Here is a 21,540-nt window from a genome sequence, read left to right as displayed (position 1 = left end):
TAAGCCTTAATCTGTTATGAGTCTAAGAAAATGGCTTACTTACCCCTTAAGGGAAAACTGACAGTCTACTAGCATTAACATGTCTTGTTAGAAATATGACTGATCATACCTGAAGCAGATAAGCCTGCAACTGTTCCCCCCAACTGAAGTTCTCTGGTTTCAACAGTCCTGCGTGGGAACAGCAATAGATTTTAGTTACTACTGCTAAAATCATATTCCTCTTTAACAGAAATCTTCATTTTCTGTTGTAGAGTAAATAGTACAAACCGGCACTATTTTAAAATAAACTCTTGATAGAAGAATAAAAAACTACAACCAACACCACATACTCTTTACCATCCCCGTGGAGATGCTACTTGTTCAGAGAGGCAGAGAGAATGACTGGGGGGCGGAGCCAGAGGGGGGGCTATATGGACAGCTCTTGCTGGGTGCTCTCTTTGCCATTTCCTGAGCTAACTTCAAAACAGGTAAAATAGTTACTTGCCGTTAATCACATCAATATCCTCTGAAGTGGTGATATATGAGGACTTGTTTATACCTCTTGGAAGTCAGAGAGTGTGATAGATTGCCTAGCATTAGGCATGAGTATATGGAAAGCTGTATTAATGTTTGCTTATGAAGCGGAGACCGCAATATCAAATAAGCGTATATCGTGGATTACAAATACAACACCTGTGCTGTTGTTCCTTATATGAATTTACCATGTTTGCTTGACAATTATGCAACACATGCTTCTTGTTGAATAGAGTTATATCCTGAAGGTTAAAAACAAAGATAAAGTTTGATCAGGACTTAAATTGCCCAATTTCATTTATGGACATGTGCTATAGCTATGTATTTATTGTCTTATTTCTATGTGCTTTTGCAGCAAACTGATAGATGAGATATGTTGTCAATTGTCGTAAATAAATATATTATATATGCAATGGCTGTGGGTCAACTCTTTAATCCTCTCTCCTTTTGTCAAATGTGGGGAAATATTTATGATAGAGTTAGTCTTGTGCTGGAGAATAGTGGTCTTTCTTCTAGTAAATATATTATACCTTATGAAGCACCAACAAATTCTGCAGCGCTGTCCATGGGTACAATTAATTTAAATACAACAATGATGTAAAATTTGTAAGGAACCAGACAAAATTTGACCAACACATACAGGAGTTGAGGGCCCTATTTCGTGAGAACTTACAATCTAGAAGGAAAGAAGGAGGTGAGGACTGCAAGAGTGAGAAATATGTTAATACAGAGTTAGATGAGGGAATATTAGGGAAGTGGAAGTAATTTATTACCGAGTTGGATGGTAGGCTTCTCTGAAGAAAAAAAAAAAAAAAAAGTCTTCAGGGAGCATTTAAAAGGAGAAAGATTAGGGTAAAGCCTGACAGCACAAGGGAGTGTGTTCCAGAGGGTAGGTGCTGAACGACAGAAGTCCTGCAGTCTAGCATGGGAAGAGGCGATAGTCGAAGATGCAAGGAGCAGGTCACTGTTGGATCTTAGTTGGCAGGCTGGAGAATACTTGTTGATTAAAGAGGATAGGTAGTAGGGAGCAGTGTTTGAGAGCTTTGTATGTAAGGGTGAGAATTTTGAATTTAATTCTGCTGTGAATAGGGAGCCAATGAAGGGACTCGCAGAAAGGTGCAGCAGAGAGCGATGGGAAAGGTGAAGGTGGATTGGCCTGGCAGAGGCATTTAGGATGGATTGAAGGGGGGAGAGGCGGGAAAGAGTAAGGCCAGTAAGTAGGTTATTGCAGTAGTCAATACACTTGTTATTTCCTGACTTATTTGCTTTGTGGTGTTAGCGCTCAGAAAAGGGCAAATCTTGGAAATATTGTGTAGGTGGTTGCAGCAGGATGAAGAAAGTGATTGGATGCAGGATAGATTTAAGTCAAGTGTAAATCGGAGGCAGCGGACTTGGGGCGATGGGGAAATGATGATGCTGTCAACAGGGATAGAAAGTCAGAAGTCGGCAAAGAGCTAGAAGGGGGGGGGGAAGAAATTAAAAGGATTAAATCTTGGACATGTTAATCTTTAGGTGGTGAGAGGCTATCCAGGAAGAAATGCCAGATAAGCAGTCGCTGACTTGAGAAAAGACAGAGGAAGAGAGAGCAGGGGTGGAGAGGTAGATATGGGTTTCATCAGCATAGAGGTGATATTTGAAGTCATAAATGTTGATGAGTTTACCCAGTGAAGTATAAATGGAGAAGAGTAGAGGACCCAGAACAGATCCTTGAGGTACTCCAGACAGAGCATTGGAGAGGAGTCACCAGCAAATGACACAGAAAAAAAACCTGTGAGTAAGAAAATAGTGAATCCAGGAAATAGCAGTGTCACAAAGGCCAAAAGAGCTAAGGGTCTGTAGGAGGAGGGGGTGGTCAACTGTGTCGAAGGCAGCTGAGAGGTCAAGTAAGATAATTAGAGCAGTGGCCATTACTTTTAGCAGAAAGAAAACTGTTCGTAACCTGGGTAAGGGCAGTCTTAGTTGAGCGTTTGGGGCAGAACCTAGATTGTAGGGGTCAAGCAGTTTGTGGACAGGAAGTGGGTTAGGCGGTTGTAATCTAGTTTTGATGTTAGTGGAAGCAGTGAGGGTCAAAGGAGGTTATTATATTTATTTATTTATATAGTTGGTTGGTTTGCAATTAGTTGGTCTGTGCACAACACCAGCTGCTTCACTCCAATGAACTCCTGCATTTGGTATTGTGTTTTATGGTTATGTCCTTAGCCTAAAGGACGTCTACAGACATCTACTTTACACTTTTTCAGGACAGAATCGGTTTACAACTACCCCTGGCTTATGTGCAACCCAGATATAATAGTCATCATTTGGATTGTTTATATTAAATCTGGTTATTTGGAACTATGCTTTTCATGATATAGTGCCAAGCTTGTTGATTACACCTTGCCCCTAGTTTGATGGGAGTTATTTAAATTGATGTGCACTATTATCTGTTTGCACAATTATTAGCGTATTGCTTATTATATGTACTGTATAAATAAATGTGTAAGGCTTTGTCCTGTTATTGATATACAGTCCTTAGCGCTTTTGATTTTTATTGTTTTTTATATTTTTAATAAATTGTGATAATATGTACCAGATTCAACCTTTATAAGTAAATATTCGTTATTTTTAGAGCGGACTTGATATTTCCCCTAACCTTATAGCTGGTTATTTACCATTGCATATAGATATTCAAGATATTTTTATGTTAGAATGAAGTCAAGGGTTACTTTATTGAGAGGCCACTTGCCAAGGTAGAAAACGCATTGGTGAAGAGCTAACAAAGATAAATATCCCACTTTGGTGAAATTGGCAAAACCCTACTTATACACATCAACAGCCTTTTCTCTGCTGCAGGAAATATAGCTGCAAACAGAGAACCAGCCTTAGCCAGAAGCATGTGGACATGTTGAGATTTTTGCATTTCAATGCAAAGTTTCTGAAAGAGTGAATAACAGAATGTTATTAACAATGATAGTCTAACTCTTTCTAGTTCTACCTCTTTTCAAACAGTTTGTGGTTTTGTTTAATTATAAAACTGTGCTCTGCTGCTTAAAAATTGAACAGTTGTGTTAATGTAAAGTTTTAGTCTGAAGTTTATATTTGTAACACTCATTATGTGGATTTTATTTAATACATAGAAAACATAATTTATGCTTACCTGATAAATTTATTTCTCTTGTAGTGTAGTCAGTCCACGGGTCATCCATTACTTATGGGATTATATCTCTTCCCCAACAGGAAGTTGCAAGAGGATCACCCAAGCAGATCTGCTATATAGCTCCTCCCCTCACATGTCATATCCAGTCATTCGACCGAAACAAGACGAGAAAGGAGAAACCATAGGGTGCAGTGGTGACTGAAGTTTAATTAAAATTTAGAACTGCCTTAAAAGACAGGGCGGGCCGTGGACTGACTACACTACAAGAGAAATAAATTTATCAGGTAAGCATAAATTATGTTTTCTCTTGTTAAGTGTAGTCAGTCCACGGGTCATCCATTACTTATGGGATACCAATACCAAAGCTAAAGTACATGGATGAAGGGAGGGACAAGGCAGGAACTTTAAACGGAGGGAACCACTGCCTGAAGTACCTTTCTCCCAAAAATAGCCTCCGAAGAAGCAAAAGTGTCAAATTTGTAAAATTTTGAAAAAGTGTGAAGTGAAGACCAAGTTGCAGCCTTGCAAATCTGTTCAACAGAGGCCTCGTTTTTAAAGGCCCAGGTGGAAGCCACAGCTCTAGTAGAATGAGCTGTAATTCTTTCAGGAGGCTGCTGTCCAGCAGTCTCCTAGGCTAAACGTATTATGCTACAAAGCCAAAAGGAGAGAGAGGTAGCCGAAGCCTTTTGACCTCTCCTCTGTCCAGAGTAAACGACAAACAGGGAAGAAGTTTGACGAAAATCTTTAGTTGCCTGCAAATAGAACTTCAGGGCACGGACTACGTCCAGATTATGTAAAAGTCGTTCCTTCTTTGAAGAAGGGTTAGGACACAAAGATGGAACAACAATCTCTTGATTGATGTTCCTGTTAGAAACTACCTTAGGTAAGAACCCAGGTTTAGTACGCAGAACTACCTTGTCTGAATGAAAAATCAGATAAGGAGAATCACAATGTAAGGCAGATAACTCAGAGACTCTTCGAGCCGAGGAAATAGCCATCAAAAACAGAACTTTCCAAGATAACAGCTTGATATCAATGGAATGAAGGGGTTCAAATGGAACGCCTTGCAGAACGTTAAGAACTAAGTTTAAGCTCCACGGTGGAGCAACAGTTTTAAACACAGGCTTAATCCTAGCCAAAGCCTGACAAAAAGCCTGAACGTCTGGAACTTCTGCCAGACGCTTGTGTAAAAGGACAGAGCAGAAAACTGTCCCTTTAACGAACTAGCGGATAAGCCCTTTTCTAAACCCTCTTGTAGAAAAGACAATATCCTAGGAATCCTAACCTTACTCCATGAGTAACTCTTGGATTCGCACCAATATAAATATTTACGCCATATCTTATGGTAAATTCTTCTGGTAACAGGTTTCCTAGCCTGTATTAAGGTATCAATAACCGACTCCGAGAAGCCACGCTTTGATAGAATCAAGCGTTCAATCTCCATGCAGTCAGCCTCAGAGAAATTAGATTTGGATGGTTGAAAGGACCCTGAATTAGAAGGTCCTGCCTCAGAGGCAGAGACCATGGTGGACAGGACGACATGTCCACTAGGTCTGCATACCAGGTCCTGCGTGGCCACGCAGGCGCTATCAGAATCACTGATGCTCTCTCCTGTTTGATCTTGGCAATCAGTCGAGGAAGCATCGGAAATGGTGGAAACACATAAGCCATGTTGAAGACCCAAGGGGCTGTCAGAGCATCTATCAGCACCGCTCCCGGGTCCCTGGACCCGTAACAAGGAAGCTTGGCGTTCTGGCGAGACGCCATGAGATCCAGATCTGGTTTGCCCCAACGATGAATCAGTTGGGTGAAGACCTCCGGATGAAGTTCCCACTCCCCCGGATGAAAAGTCTGGCGACTTAGAAAATCCGCCTCCCAGTTCTCCACGCCTGGGATGTAGATTGCTGACAGGTGGCAAGAGTGAGACTCTGCCCAGCGAATTATCTTTGAGACTTCCAACATCGCTAGGGAACTCCTGGTTCCCCCTTGATGGTTGATGTATGCCACAGTCGTGATGTTGTCCGACTGAAATCTGATGAACCTCAGTGTTGCTAACTGAGGCCAAGCTAGAAGAGCATTGAATATTGCTCTTAACTCCAGAATATTTATTGGGAGGAGTGTCTCCTCCTGAGCCTTCAGGGAATTCCAGACTGCGCCCCAACCTAGAAGGCTGGCGTCTGTTGTTACAATCGTCCAATCTGGCCTGCGAAAGGTCATCCCCTTGGACAGATGGGGCCGAGAAAGCCACCATAGAAGAGATTCTCTGGTCTCTTGATCCAGATTTAGCCGAGGGGACAAATCTGAGTAATCCCCATTCAACTGACTTAGCATGCACAATTGCAGCGGTCTGAGATGCAGGCGCGCAAATGGTACTATGTCCATTGCCGCTACCATTAAGCCGATTACTTCCATGCACTGAGCTACTGACGGATGTGGAATGGAATGAAGGGCACGGCAAGCATTTAGAAGTTTTGATAACCTGGCCTCCGTCAGGTAAATTCTCATCTGTACAGAATCTATAAGAGTCCCTAGGAAGGGAACCCTTGTAAGTGGTAATAGAGAACTCTTTTCCACGTTCACCTTCCACCCATGCGACCTCAGAAATGCCAGAACTATCTCTGTATGAGACTTGGCAGTTTGAAAACTTGACGCTTGTATCAGAATGTCGTCTAGGTACGGAGCCACCGCTATGCCTCGCGGTCTTAGTACCGCCAGAAGTGAGCCCAGAACCTTTGTTAAGATTCTTGGAGCCGTAGCTAACCCGAAGGGAAGAGCTACAAACTGGTAATGCCTGTCTAGGAAGGCAAATCTTAGGTACCGATAATGATCCTTGTGAATCGGTATGTGAAAGTAGGCATCCTTTAAGTCCACTGTGGTCATGTACTGACCCTCTTGGATCATGGGTAGGATGGTTCGAATAGTTTCCATTTTGAATGATGGAACTCTTAGGAATTTCTTTAGGATCTTTAAGTCCAAGATTGGTCTGAAGGTTCCCTCTTTTTTGGGAACCACAAATAGATTTGAATAGAATCCTTGCCCGTGTTCCGTCCGCGGAACTGGGTGGATCACCCCCATTAGTAAGAGGTCTTGTACACACGTAGAAACGCCTCTTTCTTTATTTGGTTTGCTGATAACCTTGAAAGATGAAATCTCCCTTGTGGAGGAGAAGCTTTGAAGTCCAGAAGATATCCCTGAGATATGATCTCCAACGCCCAGGGATCCTGGACATCTCTTGCCCAAGCCTGGGCAAAGAGAGAAAGTCTGCCCCCCACTAGATCCGTTTCCGGATAGGGGGCCCTCTCTTCATGCTGTCTTAGGGGCAGCAGCAGGTTTTCTGGCCTGCTTGCCCTTGTTCCAGGACTGGTTAGTTTTCCAGCCCTGTCTGTAACGAGCAACAGCTCCTTCCTGCTTTGGAGCGGAGGAAGTTGATGCTGCTCCTGCCTTGAGGTTACGAAAGGCACGAAAATTAGACTGTTTGGCCTTTAATTTGGCCCTGTCCTGAGGCAGAGCATGGCCCTTACTTCCCGTAATGTCAGCGATAATTTCTTTCAAGCCGGGCCCGAATAAGGTCTGCCCTTTGAAAGGAATATTAAGCAATTTAGATGTCACGTCAGCTGACCAGGATTTAAGCCATAGCGCTCTGCGCGCTTGGATGGCGAATCCGGAGTTCTTAGCCGCTCTGCGCGCTTGGATGGCGAATCCGGAGTTCTTAGCCGTAAGTTTGGTTAAATGTACGACGGCATCAGAAACAAATGCGTTAGCTAGCTTAAGTGCTTTAAGCTTGTTCATAATTTCATCCAATGGAGCTGTGCGAATGGCCTCTTCCAGAGACTCAAACCAGAATGCCGCCGCAGCAGTGACAGGCGCAATGCATGCAAGGGGCTGTAAAATAAAACCTTGTTGAACAAACATTTTCTTAAGGTAACCTTCAAATTTTTTATCCATTGGATCTGAAAAGGCACAACTATCCTCCAACGGGATAGTGGTACGCTTAGCCAAAGTAGAAACTGCTCCCTCCACCTTAGGGACCGTCTGCCATAAGTCCTGTGTGGTGGCGTCTATTGGAAACATTTTCCTAAATATAGGAGGGGGGAAAAGGGCACACCGGGTCTATCCCACTCCTTGCTAATAATTTCTGTAAGCCTCTTAGGTATAGGAAAAACGTCAGTACACACCGGTACCGCATAGTATCTATCCAGCCTACATAATTTCTCTGGAATTGCAACCGTGTTACAATCATTCAGAGCCGCTAATACCTCCCCTAGCAATACGCGGAGGTTCTCAAGCTTAAATTTAAAATCTCTGAATCCAGTCTCCCTGGATCAGATCCGTCACTCCGTCCTCATGTTCTGCAAAATGTGACGCAGTATCGGACATGGCTCTCCCATCATCAGCGCGCTCTGTCCTTAACCCAGAGCAATCGCGCTTGCCTCTTAATTCTGGCAATTTAGATAATACTTCTGTCATAACAGTAGCCATGTCTTGCAAAGTGATTTGTATGGGCCTCTCTGATGTACTTGGCGCCACAATATCACGCACCTCCTGAGCGGGAGGCGAAGGTACTGACACGTGAGGAGAGTTAGTCGGCATAACTTCCCCCTCGTTGTCTGGTGATAATTTCTTTACATGTAAAGATTGACTTTTATTTAAAGTGACATCAATGCATTTAGTACACAAATTTCTATGGGTCTCACTCTCCACATAGGCCTTCAAACATAGTGAACAAAGAGATTCATCTGTTTCAGACATGTTTAAACAGACTAGCAATGAGACTAGCAAGCTTGGAAAATACTTTCAACTAAATTTACAAGCAATATAAAAAACGCTACTGTGCCTTTAAGAAGCACAAAAAGCTGTCACAGTTGAAATAACAATGAACCAAATTAGTTATAGCAACCAAAATTTCACAGTAAATGTATTAAGTTAGCAAAGGATTGCACCCACCAGCAAATGGATGATTAACCCCTTAATACCCAAAAACGGATAACAATTTAATAATTAACGTTTTTATCAGTCAAACACACTGTCACAGGTCTGCTGTGACAGATTACCTCCCTCAAAATGAATTTTGAAGACCCCTGAGCTCTCTAGAGACGTCCTGGATCATGAAGTAGGAAGATTGTGACTGAAATTTTACTGCGCAAAAAAGCGCTAAAATAGGCCCCTCCCACTCATATTACAACAGTGGGGAAGCTCAGTTAACTGTTTCTATGCAGAAACAAAAAAGTTAGCCATGTGGTAAAAATCATGCCCCAATAAGTTTTATCACCAAGTACCTCACAAAAAACTATTGACATGCCAGTAAACGTTTTGAACATACATTTTAAAAGTTATGAAGTGTTATTAATAAGCCTGCTACCAGTCGCTGTTACTGCAGTTAAGGCTCGTACATTACTTCAGTATTAACAGTATTTTCTGAGTCAAATTCCATTCCCTAGAAAAATACTTCAGTGTATACACACTCATCAGCCTAATACCAGTCGCTACCACTGCATTTAAGGCTGAACTTACATTACATTGGTATCAGCAGTATTTTCTCAGTCAATTCCATTGCTTAGAAAAATAATTTACTGCACATACCTCGTTTGCAGGGGGGCCCTGCATGCTATTCCCCTTTTCTGAAGTTGCCTCACTCCTCAGAATGTGCGAGAACAGCCAGTGGATCTTAGTTACGTCTGCCAAGATCATAGAAAACACAGGCAGATTCTTCTTCTTCTAATGCTGCCTGAGAAACAAACAGCACACTCCGGTGCCATTTAAAATAACAAACTTTTGATTGAAGAAATAAACTAAGTTTAAAAACACCACAGACCTCTCACAACGACCTATCTTTAGTTAGGTTGCAAGAGAATGACTGGGTATGACATGTGAGGGGAGGAGCTATATGGCAGATCTGCCTGGGTGATCCTCTTGCAACTTCCTGTTGGGGAAGAGATATAATCCCATAAGTAATGGATGACCCGTGGACTGACTACACTTAACAAGAGAAAACTATTATTGAATCTCTTTTTATCCGATTAGTCCATTAATCGAAAAAATAATCGGCCGATTAATCGATTATGAAAATAGTCGTTAGTTGCAGTATATATATATATATATACATATACATATACATATACATATATATATATATATATATATATATATATATATATACACAAACTTCTGTCTCAGTGGCTGGGTGGAAGATGCAGAGGGAGTAACTGGGCCTGTTGGAAGATTGCAGGTTGGGATGTTGCTTCGGATAGTACGCGTTTTGTTAAAAAAAAAAAAAAAAAAAAAAGTCTAAAGCCTGCCAGGTCTTGAACACTAAAGACAGACCGGGGGAGGGGGGGGGAGAAGAGACAGGTGGGTAGATGAGTTAAAATAGTGGAAAAAAGTTATTTAGGATTCGAGGAAAGAGTAGATGAGAGAAGAGAAGTAGGTTTGCTTGACTAAGTGAAGGGCAGAAGTGTATGAACGAAGAATAAACTTAGTGGATAAAATCAGGTTCAAATTAGGAAAGTTGTTAAATTCTTTATTCTACCCAAGTCAAATATTTTGTTTAGGGTTTTTATGTCCCTTTAATATAGGCATGAAAGTGGAAACTAAAATGCATCCACCATTAGTGCTGTCCAGGGATCTGAATAAAAAATTGTCTGGCTCATTAGCTTAGATGCCTTTTTCAAATAAAGATAGCAAGAGAATGAAGAAAAATAGGAGTAAATTAGAAAGTTACTTAAAATTGCATGCTCTATCTAAATTATGAAAAGAAAAAATAAAATTGGGTTTGGTGTCCCTTTAAGGACTTAACGGTCCTTTTAAGTCAGTTTATTTTGGCTTGAGTAAAGATATGAATGAATGTTTTTAGTATATGTTGTACCTAAGAAATTATTTTCCTGCAAATTTGTTATATTAACAGCTATAGGCTTCACAAACTAAGTGTTTGATAACCGGTGTCAAATCTTGTTAAACAAAATGGTTAGAGAGGAAATGTTAACACAATGTTGAGCAAGGCCAAGTTTTGTAACCAACTCATTTAATACATTCTACCTCCTTTGACAAACCACATTACATGATAAAACAGACAATTTAAAGAGTACAGATATTCAGTTAAAATGCAAATATAAAAATTACCAAGGAAAACAGTCTAAAGTGGAGATAAAATGCTCAATTGCTGGTCTTAAATCTACAAATGTATATAATCTGTATAAATACGTAGTCACTGACTTCCTATAAATTAATAGGTTATAAAATCAGAAGGGTATTACTGAAAACCCAATAAAAACAAATATTTCTTTCATGTAATTAACAAGAGTCCATGAGCTAGTGACGTATGGGATATACATTCCTACCAGGAGGGGCAAAGTTTCCCAAACCTTAAAATGCCTATAAATACACCCCTCACCACACCCACAAATCAGTTTTTACAAACTTTGCCTCCAAGGGAGGTGGTGAAGTAAGTTTGTGCTAGATTCTACGTTGATATGCGCTCCGCAGCAAGTTGGAGCCCGGTTTTCCTCTCAGCGTGCAGTGAATGTCAGAGGGATGTGAGGAGAGTATTGCCTATTGAATGCAGTGATCTCCTTCTACGGGGTCTATTTCATAAGGTTCTCTGTTATCGGTCGTAGAGATTCATCTCTTACCTCCCTTTTCAGATCGACGATATACTCTTATATTTACCATTTCCTCTACTGATTCTCGTTTCAGTACTGGTTTGGCTTTCTACAAACATGTAGATGAGTGTCCTGGGGTAAGTAAGTCTTATTTTCTGTGACACTCTAAGCTATGGTTGGGCACTTTATTTATAAAGTTCTAAATATATGTATTCAAACATTTATTTGCCTTGACTCAGAATGTTCAACTTTCCTTATTTCCAGACAGTCAGTTTCATATTTGGGATTATGCTTTAAATTATCAATCATTTTATTGCGTCATTTTTGGCGCGGATTTTTTTGGCGCAAAAATTCATTTCCGTTTCCGGCGTCATACGTGTCGCCGGAAGTTGCGTCATTTTTTGACGTTATTTTGCGCCAAAAATGTCGGCGTTCCGGATGTGGCGTCATTTTTGGCGCCAAAAAATATGGGCGTCGCTTTTGTCTCCACATTATTTCAGTCTCATTTTCATTTGCTTCTGGTTGCTAGAAGCATGATGTTTGGCATTTTTTTCCCATTCCTGAAACTGTCTTATAAGGAATTTGATTTATTTTGCTTTATATGTTGTTTTTTCTCTTACATATTGCAAGATGTCTCACGTTGCATCTGAGCCAGAAGATACTACAGGAAAACCACTGCCTGCTGGATCTACCAAAGCTAAGTGTATCTGCTGTAAACTTTTGGTAGCTATTTCTCCAGCTGTTGTTTGTATTAATTGTCATGACAAACTTGTTAAAGCAGATAATATTTCCTTTAGTGATGTACCATTGCCTGTTGCAGTTCCCTCAACATCTAAGGTGCAGAATGTTCCTGATAACATAAGAGATTTTGTTTCTGAATCCATAAAGAAGGCTTTGTCTGTTATTTCTCCTTCTAGTAAACGTAAAAAGTCTTTTAAATCTTCTCTCTCTACAGATGAATTTTTAAATGAACACCATCATTCTGATTCTTTGGACTCTTCTAGTTCAGAGGATTCTGTCTCAGAGATTGATGCTGATAAATCTTCATATTTATTTAAGATGGAATTTATTCGCTCTTTACTTAAAGAAGTACTAATTGCTTTAGAAATAGAGGATTCTAGTCCTCTTGATACTAATTCTATACGTTTGGATAAGGTTTTTAAAGCTCCTGCGGTTATTCCAGAAGTCTTTCCTGTTCCTAATGCTATTTCTGCAGTAATTGCTAAGGAATGGGATAAATTGGGTAATTCATTTACTCCTTCTAAACGTTTTAAGCAATTATATCCTGTTCCGCCTGACAGGTTAGAATTTTGGGACAAAATCCCTAAAGTTGATGGGGCTATTTCTACCCTTGCTAAACGTACTACCATTCCTACGTCAGATGGTACCTCGTTTAAGGATCCTTTAGATAGAAAAATTGAATCTTTTCTAAGAAAAGCTTATCTATGTTCAGGTAATCTTCTTAGACCTGCTATATCATTGGCTGATGTTGCTGCAGCTTCAACTTTTTGGTTGGAAACTCTAGCGCAACAAGTAACAAATCGTGATTCTCATGATATTATTATTCTTCTCCAGCATGCTAATAATTTCATCTGTGATGCCATTTTTGATATTATTAGAGTTGATGTTAGATTTATGTCTCTGGCTATCTTAGCCAGAAGAGCTTTATGGCTTAAGACTTGGAATGCTGATATGGCTTCTAAATCAACTCTACTTTCTATTTCTTTCCAGGGAAACAAATTATTTGGTTCTCAGTTGGATTCTATTATTTCAACTGTTACTGGTGGGAAAGGAACTTTTTTACCACAGGATAAAAAATCTAAAGGTAAAAACAGGGCTAACAATCGTTTTCGTTCCTTTCGTTTCAACAAAGAACAAAAGCCTGATCCTTCGTCCTCAGGAGCAGTTTCAGTTTGGAAACCATCTCCAGTCTGGAATAAATCCAAGCCTGCTAGAAAGGCAAAGCCTGCTTCTAAGTTCACATGAAGGTACGGCCCTCATTCCAGTTCAGCTGGTAGGGGGCAGGTTACGTTTTTTCAAAGAAATTTGGATCAAATCTGTTCACAATCTTTGGATTCAGAACATTGTTTCAGAAGGGTACAGAATTGGTTTCAAGATGAGACCTCCTGCAAAGAGATTTTTTCTTTCCCATGTCCCAGTAAATCCAGTGAAAGCTCAAGCATTTCTGAATTGTGTTTCAGATCTAGAGTTGGCTGGAGTAATTATGCCAGTTCCAGTTCCGGAACAGGGGATGGGGTTTTATTCAAATCTCTTCATTGTACCAAAGAAGGAGAATTCCTTCAGACCAGTTCTGGATCTAAAATTATTGAATCGTTATGTAAGGATACCAACGTTCAAGATGGTAACTGTAAGGACTATATTGCCTTTTGTTCAGCAAGGGAATTATATGTCCACAATAGATTTACAGGATGCATATCTGCATATTCCGATTCATCCAGATCATTATCAGTTCCTGAGATTCTCTTTTCTAGACAAGCATTACCAATTTGTGGCTCTACCGTTTGGCCTTGCTACAGCTCCAAGAATTTTCACAAAGATTCTCGGTGCCCTTCTGTCTGTAATCAGAGAACAGGGTATTGTGGTATTTCCTTATTTGGACGATATCTTGGTACTTGCTCCGTCTTTACATTTAGCAGAGTCTCATACGAATCGACTTGTGTTGTTTCTTCAAGATCATGGTTGGAGGATCAATTTACCAAAAAGTTCTTTGATTCCTCAAACAAGGGTAACCTTTCTGGGTTTCCAGATAGATTCAGTGTCCATGACTCTGTCTTTAACAGACAAGAGACGTCTAAAATTGATTACAGCTTGTCGAAACCTTCAGTCACAATCATTCCCTTCGGTAGCCTTATGCATGGAAATTCTAGGTCTTATGACTGCTGCATCGGACGCGATCCCCTTTGCTCGTTTTCACATGCGACCTCTTCAGCTCTGTATGCTGAACCAATGGTGCAGGGATTACACGAAGATATCTCAATTAATATCTTTAAAACCGATTGTTCGACACTCTCTAACGTGGTGGACAAATCACCATCGTTTAATTCAGGGGGCTTCTTTTGTTCTTCCGACCTGGACTGTAATTTCAACAGATGCAAGTCTCACAGGTTGGGGAGCTGTGTGGGGATCTCTGACGGCACAAGGAGTTTGGGAATCTCAGGAGGTGAGATTACCAATCAATATTTTGGAACTCCGTGCAATTTTCAGAGCTCTTCAGTTTTGGCCTCTTCTGAAGAGAGAATCGTTCATTTGTTTTCAGACAGACAATGTCACAACTGTGGCATACATCAATCATCAAGGAGGGACTCACAGTCCTCTGGCTATGAAAGAAGTATCTCGAATTTTGGTTTGGGCGGAATCCAGCTCCTGTCTAATCTCTGCGGTTCATATCCCAGGTGTAGACAATTGGGAAGCGGATTATCTCAGTCGCCAAACGTTGCATCCGGGCGAATGGTCTCTTCACCCAGAGGTATTTCTTCAGATTGTTCAATTGTGGGGGCTCCCAGAGATAGATCTGATGGCCTCTCATCTAAACAAGAAACTTCCCAGGTATCTGTCCAGATCCCGGGATCCTCAGGCGGAGGCAGTGGATGCATTATCACTTCCTTGGAAGTATCATCCTGCCTATATCTTTCCGCCTCTAGTTCTTCTTCCAAGAGTAATCTCCAAGATTCTGAGGGAATGCTCGTTTGTTCTGCTAATAGCTCCGGCATGGCCTCACAGGTTTTGGTATGCGGATCTTGTCCGGATGGCATCTTGCCAGCCATGGACTCTTCCGTTAAGACCAGACCTTCTGTCACAAGGTCCTTTTTTCCATCCGGATCTGAAATCCTTAAATTTAAAGGTATGGAGATTGAACGCTTGATTCTTGGTCATAGAGGTTTCTCTGACTCCGTGATTAATACTATGTTACAGGCTCGTAAATCTGTATCTCGAGAGATATATTAGAGTGTCTGGAAGACTTATATTTCATGGTGTCTTTCTCATCATTTTTCTTGGCATTCTTTTAGAATACCGAGAATTTTACAATTTCTTCAGGATGGTTTGGATAAGGGTTTGTCCGCAAGTTCTTTGAAAGGACAAATCTCTGCTCTTTCTGTTCTTTTTCACAGAAAGATTGCTATTCTTCCTGATATTCATTGTTTTGTACAAGCTTTGGTACGTATAAAACCTGTCATTAAGTCAATTTCTCCTCCTTGGAGTTTGAATTTGGTTCTGGGAGCTCTTCAAGCTCCTCCGTTTGAACCTATGCATTCATTGGACATTAAATTACTTTCTTGGAAAGTTTTGTTCCTTTTGGCCATCTCTTCTGCTAGAAGAGTTTCTGAATTATCTGCTCTTTCGTGTGAGTCTCCTTTTCTGATTTTTCATCAGGATAAGGCGGTGTTGCGAACTTCTTTTGAATTTTTACCTAAAGTTGTGAATTCCAACAACATTAGTAGAGAAATTGTGGTTCCTTCATTATGTTCTAATCCTAAGAATTCTAAGGAGAAATCATTGCATTCTTTGGATGTTGTTAGAGCTTTGAAATATTATGTTGAAGCTACGAAATCTTTCCGTAAGACTTCTAGTCTATTTGTTATCTTTTCCGGTTCTAGGAAAGGCCAGAAAGCTTCTGCCATTTCTTTGGCATCTTGGTTGAAATCTTTAATTCATCTTGCCTATGTTGAGTCGGGTAAAACTCCGCCTCAAAGAATTACAGCTCATTCTACTAGGTCAGTATCTACTTCCTGGGCGTTTAGGAATGAAGCTTCGGTTGACCAGATCTGCAAAGCAGCAACTTGGTCCTCTTTGCATACTTTTACTAAATTCTACCATTTTGATGTATTTTCTTCTTCTGAAGCAGTTTTTGGTAGAAAAGTTCTTCAGGCAGCGGTTTCAGTTTGAATCTTCTGCTTATGTTTTTTGTTAAACTTTATTTTGGGTGTGGATTATTTTCAGCAGGAATTGGCTGTCTTTATTTTATCCCTCCCTCTCTAGTGACTCTTGTGTGGAAAGATCCACATCTTGGGTAGTCATTATCCCATACGTCACTAGCTCATGGACTCTTGTTAATTACATGAAAGAAAACATAATTTATGTAAGAACTTACCTGATAAATTCATTTCTTTCATATTAACAAGAGTCCATGAGGCCCACCCTTTTTTGTGGTGGTTATGATTTTTTTGTATAAAGCACAATTATTCCAATTCCTTATTTTATATGCTTCGCACTTTTTCTTATCACCCCACTTCTTGGCTATTCGTTAAACTGATTTGTGGGTGTGGTGAGGGGTGTATTTATAGGCATTTTAAGGTTTGGGAAACTTTGCCCCTCCTGGTAGGAATGTATATCCCATACGTCACTAGCTCATGGACTCTTGTTAATATGAAAGAAATGAATTTATCAGGTAAGTTCTTACATAAATTATGTTATTTATAATTAGCAACTAATCTGATCAACTTTCATCTCAGAGCCAAGTTAAGGATGGTTTACGATAAATAAAATGATCTATACAAACACTGACATTGTATTATATGTTTTTTTTTAAGTTAAGAATACCTTCTAATTCCTCCATTGCAAATTGTAAACGTATTAAGTGCCATGAGTCAATAGCATATAATCAAGTTTGAGTTATTTAGTTCTAAGGAAGATAAACTTAGAAGTTTGCTTTCAGATTTAATTGTTACCCAAGTAGATAGATCTAAAGAAAGTTCAGTGAAAAATATGGATTTTCATTCCTTTTGTATATTGAAAAAAAACCTTGATTTGTAACATGCATTAAAGTCATGTTACATACAAACACATTAACTTACATCATGTCAGTGTTCATTGAAAGTTATTAGTATGCGCTACAGGACAAGGAACTCCAAATGTACATCCCCCCCCCCCCCGGAAACTGGTTATTTACAAACATTAACTGGATGTGTAATTGTATGTTTCTTTAGCTGCGGAACCTTGCGGCATTTTGCTCTTTTCGGAATTTCTTCATGTGAAAGAGCAACAGAACTACAATGTGGATCTACAAAGAGTGTGTTGCACCATCCCAAATTTTTTTTTTTTTTTTTTAAATCTGGCTCCGGGGGAAAAAAAAAAAAAAAAAGCCAAATGTCTCAAGCAGCCGCCTTCGGTAGCTAACAAAACTGAAATGCACATCCCTATGAGTTCTTTTTAGGAACTCCATTAGTAATAGACCAACATAATTAACAGAGCCAGATTTTCCAATCCGATCAATTCCATAATTCAAAATTCTTGTTTGGGTACTTTACTAGCTATGGGACCAAAAACACAGGAAAAAAAAAATGCTTAGAAACATTTACGGTTTGTGTTTTGTCCCCCCCCCGCCACCCCCCGGATAATTGTATAACCGTGTCTGAGCATTTTTTTTTTGTACACCAATTCAGTTACATAATTGACCAATATGTACATAGTGAACTTGCAAGATCCATACATTTCATTATTTAAAAAAAAAAAAAAAAAAAAAAAAAAAAAAAAAGTTTAAAGTCCGTTTAAGAATAAAGCTTACTAAAAACCCTGAGCTCTTATCACCTGCAGGGTGCAAGTCATAAAATATTAATTTTCCTTTGCTGCTTTAGCTGCATTCTCTAATATTTTCCTCTTCCATTCTTGATACTCTTGTTCGTTGACAGATGATGTACAAGGCTTCTTTTGTGGTACTTCCTCCCCCTCCTCAACTTCTGCAAAGAGACCAGGATTATAAAAAGATATAGAAGTTTAATTAAAACTATATTGCTGCTTACCAGAGGAAAGAGTCAGGCTAAGAAGCATGTTGCAGTTAGAGATGCTCAAATAAATTAACATTGTGCTCACTCCTGTGATCTGTATGGCACACATGAACTAGCATTGTTGATAAAAGTAAAAAGGAAAGTTGTTTAAAATTGCATGCCCTATCTGAATCATTAAGTTTAATTTTGACTAGACTGTCTCTTTAAATAATTTTATACCTACTTATTTTCTGCATAAGTTTCCAAAATGCTGCAAATCAAAATACTATACAAAACTGATTTCTTATAGGAGTGATTTAATCCAATTGACATTGATGAGTCAGCTTGGGCAGGGATAGAAGCATAGTATCAAACAAAAAGCACACACAAAAAAATAAGCCATAACCCCCATAATAGGAAATGCTTTGAGACGTGTAATCTTTAAAGGGACACTAAACCCAATTTTTTTCCCTTCATGATTCAGATAGAGCATGCGATTTTAAGCAACTTTCTAATTTACTCCTATTAATTTTTCTTCGTTCTCTTGCTTTCTTTATTTGAAAAAGGCATTTAAGCTAAATAGCCAGCCAATTTTTGGCTCAGTACAATGGACAGCACTTGTTTATTGGTGATCTCCAATCAGCAAGGACAACCCAGGTTGTGAACCAAGTATATTGGATACTTGCATATTTTATTTTAACTCTTTAGCCCAGCGCGCCACTCCTAACTTTTCTCGTTTATCTAATAATTTCTAACTGTGTTTGAGGGATCACAGTATACATTGGAGTTGGCCTCGAGTTATTTGAGGTATTAGTCCAGACCCATCTACTGTTTTTTATCTAGGTTGTGAACCAAAAATGTTCCGGCTTCTAAACTTACATTCTTGCTTTTCAAATAAAGATAGCAAAAGAATGAAGAAAAAATAGGAGTAAATTAGAAAGTTGCTTTAAATTGCATGCTCTATCTGAATCATGGAAAAAAAAAATTGGTTTCAGTATCCCTTTAAGACAATCACCAAGCAGCTGGATACAGGATCACTCATTTAAAGTAGGATTGTTGCATTCAAATAAGGGTTCTTCAGCTTTTCAATGTATTTGAGAAAGGGCAACATAGCTCAGACAAATGGGCATGTGACCATCTTATTTGAAAAAAGTATGTTCTAGGAGGAGAAGAAATCCCTCCTCATTTCAAAGGACAAAGAGAAAGTGAGATGGCATTCCCCCCTAAGTGCTGCTGCAAGTTACGGATGTTTTTACATCAGTCGCTTGCACCTTACATGAGCATATGAAAGGCTTTTATATGAGTTTCATGTCTTTCAAGTGATCTGTGGGCTGAAACAAGGGACTCTGCTACTGCAGGGTCTTCTAAAGAAATATTAAGTCCATTTCTCAGCACGAGTGCACCTGGGATTGATGAATATGTACAGGTTATACAAAAGCTATATAAATAAGAAGATGCTGAAGCAACCACACTCCCACACTGGGACAAGCTAAAATGACCATTTTCCATTGTTCTAAGTATTGGATTCAAATAGAGATAAGGAAGATTGTGTGTAAATATACATAGATAAGCTAATGAGGTCTACTCTCCATGCAAGCTCAGTCCATTTAATTAGGCTGTGGTTCAGCAGAGAAAGCTATTGCCATACAGAAAAATAAAACTTAAGGAACAATTTCCTATATAAATCTGCATTTGGTATAACAAGTTATTCTAAACAGGTTAAGGGAAAACAAAAATACAGTACACTTCCATTACCATTAAATTAGCTCATAGGCGTGAATAAAAATACCAATTCCATTACTTGTGGATATATAATAGAACCATATAACAATCTGCTCATGCACTATCTAAAAAGGTCAAAGGTCACAATTTGTTATTATAAATAACTGTAGGTACTTACATTTTCTAATTTCTTCACACCCATTAATAGCTTAGCCCTGCCTGGGGAGCAGTGCTCTGGCATGAGGAAAACCCCGATTAAAAGCAATACAGGAAGCAAACAATGTGAGGTAGTGTGGAGCTCATTTGCATATCCTTGCCCATAACTCCCAGCTCTAGTGGAAACACTGATGTTTCTATGAAAAAAGCGCTATACAGCTTTTACCTTAAAGGGCCATAATACCCAAATGTTTAAACATTTGGAAGTTATGTAGTATAGCTGTAAAAAGATGACTAGAAGATATCACCTGAACATCTCTATGTAAAAAAGAAAGATATTTTACCTCAAAAGTTTCTCAGTAGCCACATCCTATTGAAAAGGACTTCTAAGCAGCATATCAGTATGTCTGTCCCAGGACAGCGGAAGGAGCGAGCTTACGTGCACTCATCTTATTTCCCTATTCAGCTTAAGGAAGTTTACTATAAAACCTCGTGAGAGTTAAGTCAAATCTCATGAGATCACAGTAAAAGAGTTCATGACCTCAGCACTGTTGATGCCTATTGGCTGCTGTTCATTTCTTCATTTATTTTTTACCTGCAGCTGAGCAGCAGTCGAGTATAACTTTTTACACAGAACTTACTCTGCTGAGCTGAGGAGATTGTGAGGTAAAATATCTTCCTTTTTTACATAGAGATGCTCAGGTGATATTTTCCTGTCAGTTTTTTACAGTTATACTGCATCAGTTTCAAGTGATTTAGCATATGAGTATTATGTCCCTTTAAGGTGCAGAGAGATGTAAATGCCTTAAATGGCCAGTTTGGGGGAAAAGACTGAAGCTTTAACTAATTAAAGACAGTTTACGTTAACGTTTTCAACCCTTTAATTTGTTCCCAATAATCCAGTTTACCTTCTGGAGTAAACGTAAAAGTTTATATCGGCATTCATTTGAAATAGTCTATTTTGCCTGTGGTATCCATACCAGGGACGTGCAGTCATAGGAGGCAGGGGAGGCACTGCTTCCCCTGCCATATGGGGCCAAAGTGTAGTTAAATTTTAATTAAGAAAAAATTGTAAAAAAAAAAAAATCATTTTTTTCCACCCATGTAATGCTATGGAGAGGCATCATACAGGACTGCATCTCTTCATAGCAAAACATGGATACATTTCTTCAATAGCAGCAGCGCCACCCACTGGTGGTAACTTAAAACTACCTGAAGCAAAAATAATGACCAATAGGAGGCATCCCTCATGATGCCTCTTAGGGAGAGAGCCAATCAGAGAAGTAAAACTCTTCTTGGCATTATTAGTTATGCAGGGCTGGCCCTGTCTGATGTTCACTGACTTCCTGTTACTGTGATCCAGTCTGGGACCCTCCCACTAGCACAGGCTTCACTAGAAACAAGACAAGAGGGGAGAATAAGGACTGCAGGAAGAAGTGCACAGTAAGGGATAAGGTTCATAGCTTTCCTCATTCTGTTAAATCAGTGCTTTCCAAACTGTGTGTCGGGACACACTAGTGTGTCGGCAGCAGTGTGTAGGTGTGTCCCTGCTTCAGCACCAATTTCTTTTTAATTTTTTTTTTTTTGGTTTCTGACTTTCCGCCTGCCTGCTACGCATATCACATGGTTGACACGTGATTGATACCTAGGGGGATACAGATCATCTTAACCTATTGGCGCAGCTCAGTGGGAACTG

General features: G+C 39.6%; 1 protein-coding gene across 1 annotated transcript in view; it reads right to left on the bottom strand.

Annotated features, from left to right (window-relative positions):
* Nucleotides 1–17,737: 17,737 nt before the first annotated feature.
* Nucleotides 17,738–21,540, bottom strand: part of ORC6 (origin recognition complex subunit 6) — a 42,268-nt gene continuing 38,465 nt past the window's right edge. Inside the window, exon 7 of the mRNA XM_053701872.1 lies at nucleotides 17,738–17,939. Coding sequence (XP_053557847.1) covers nucleotides 17,815–17,939 — 125 coding nt within the window. The 3' untranslated portion in view covers nucleotides 17,738–17,814. The remainder of the gene's footprint in view (nucleotides 17,940–21,540) is intronic.

This window comes from Bombina bombina, chromosome 1, assembly GCF_027579735.1.
Source record: "Bombina bombina isolate aBomBom1 chromosome 1, aBomBom1.pri, whole genome shotgun sequence".
In the NCBI taxonomy this organism is placed as follows: Eukaryota; Metazoa; Chordata; class Amphibia; order Anura; family Bombinatoridae; genus Bombina; species Bombina bombina.
Note: the sequence above shows the minus strand (reverse complement) of the source record. Positions and strands in the feature narration are given on the sequence as shown.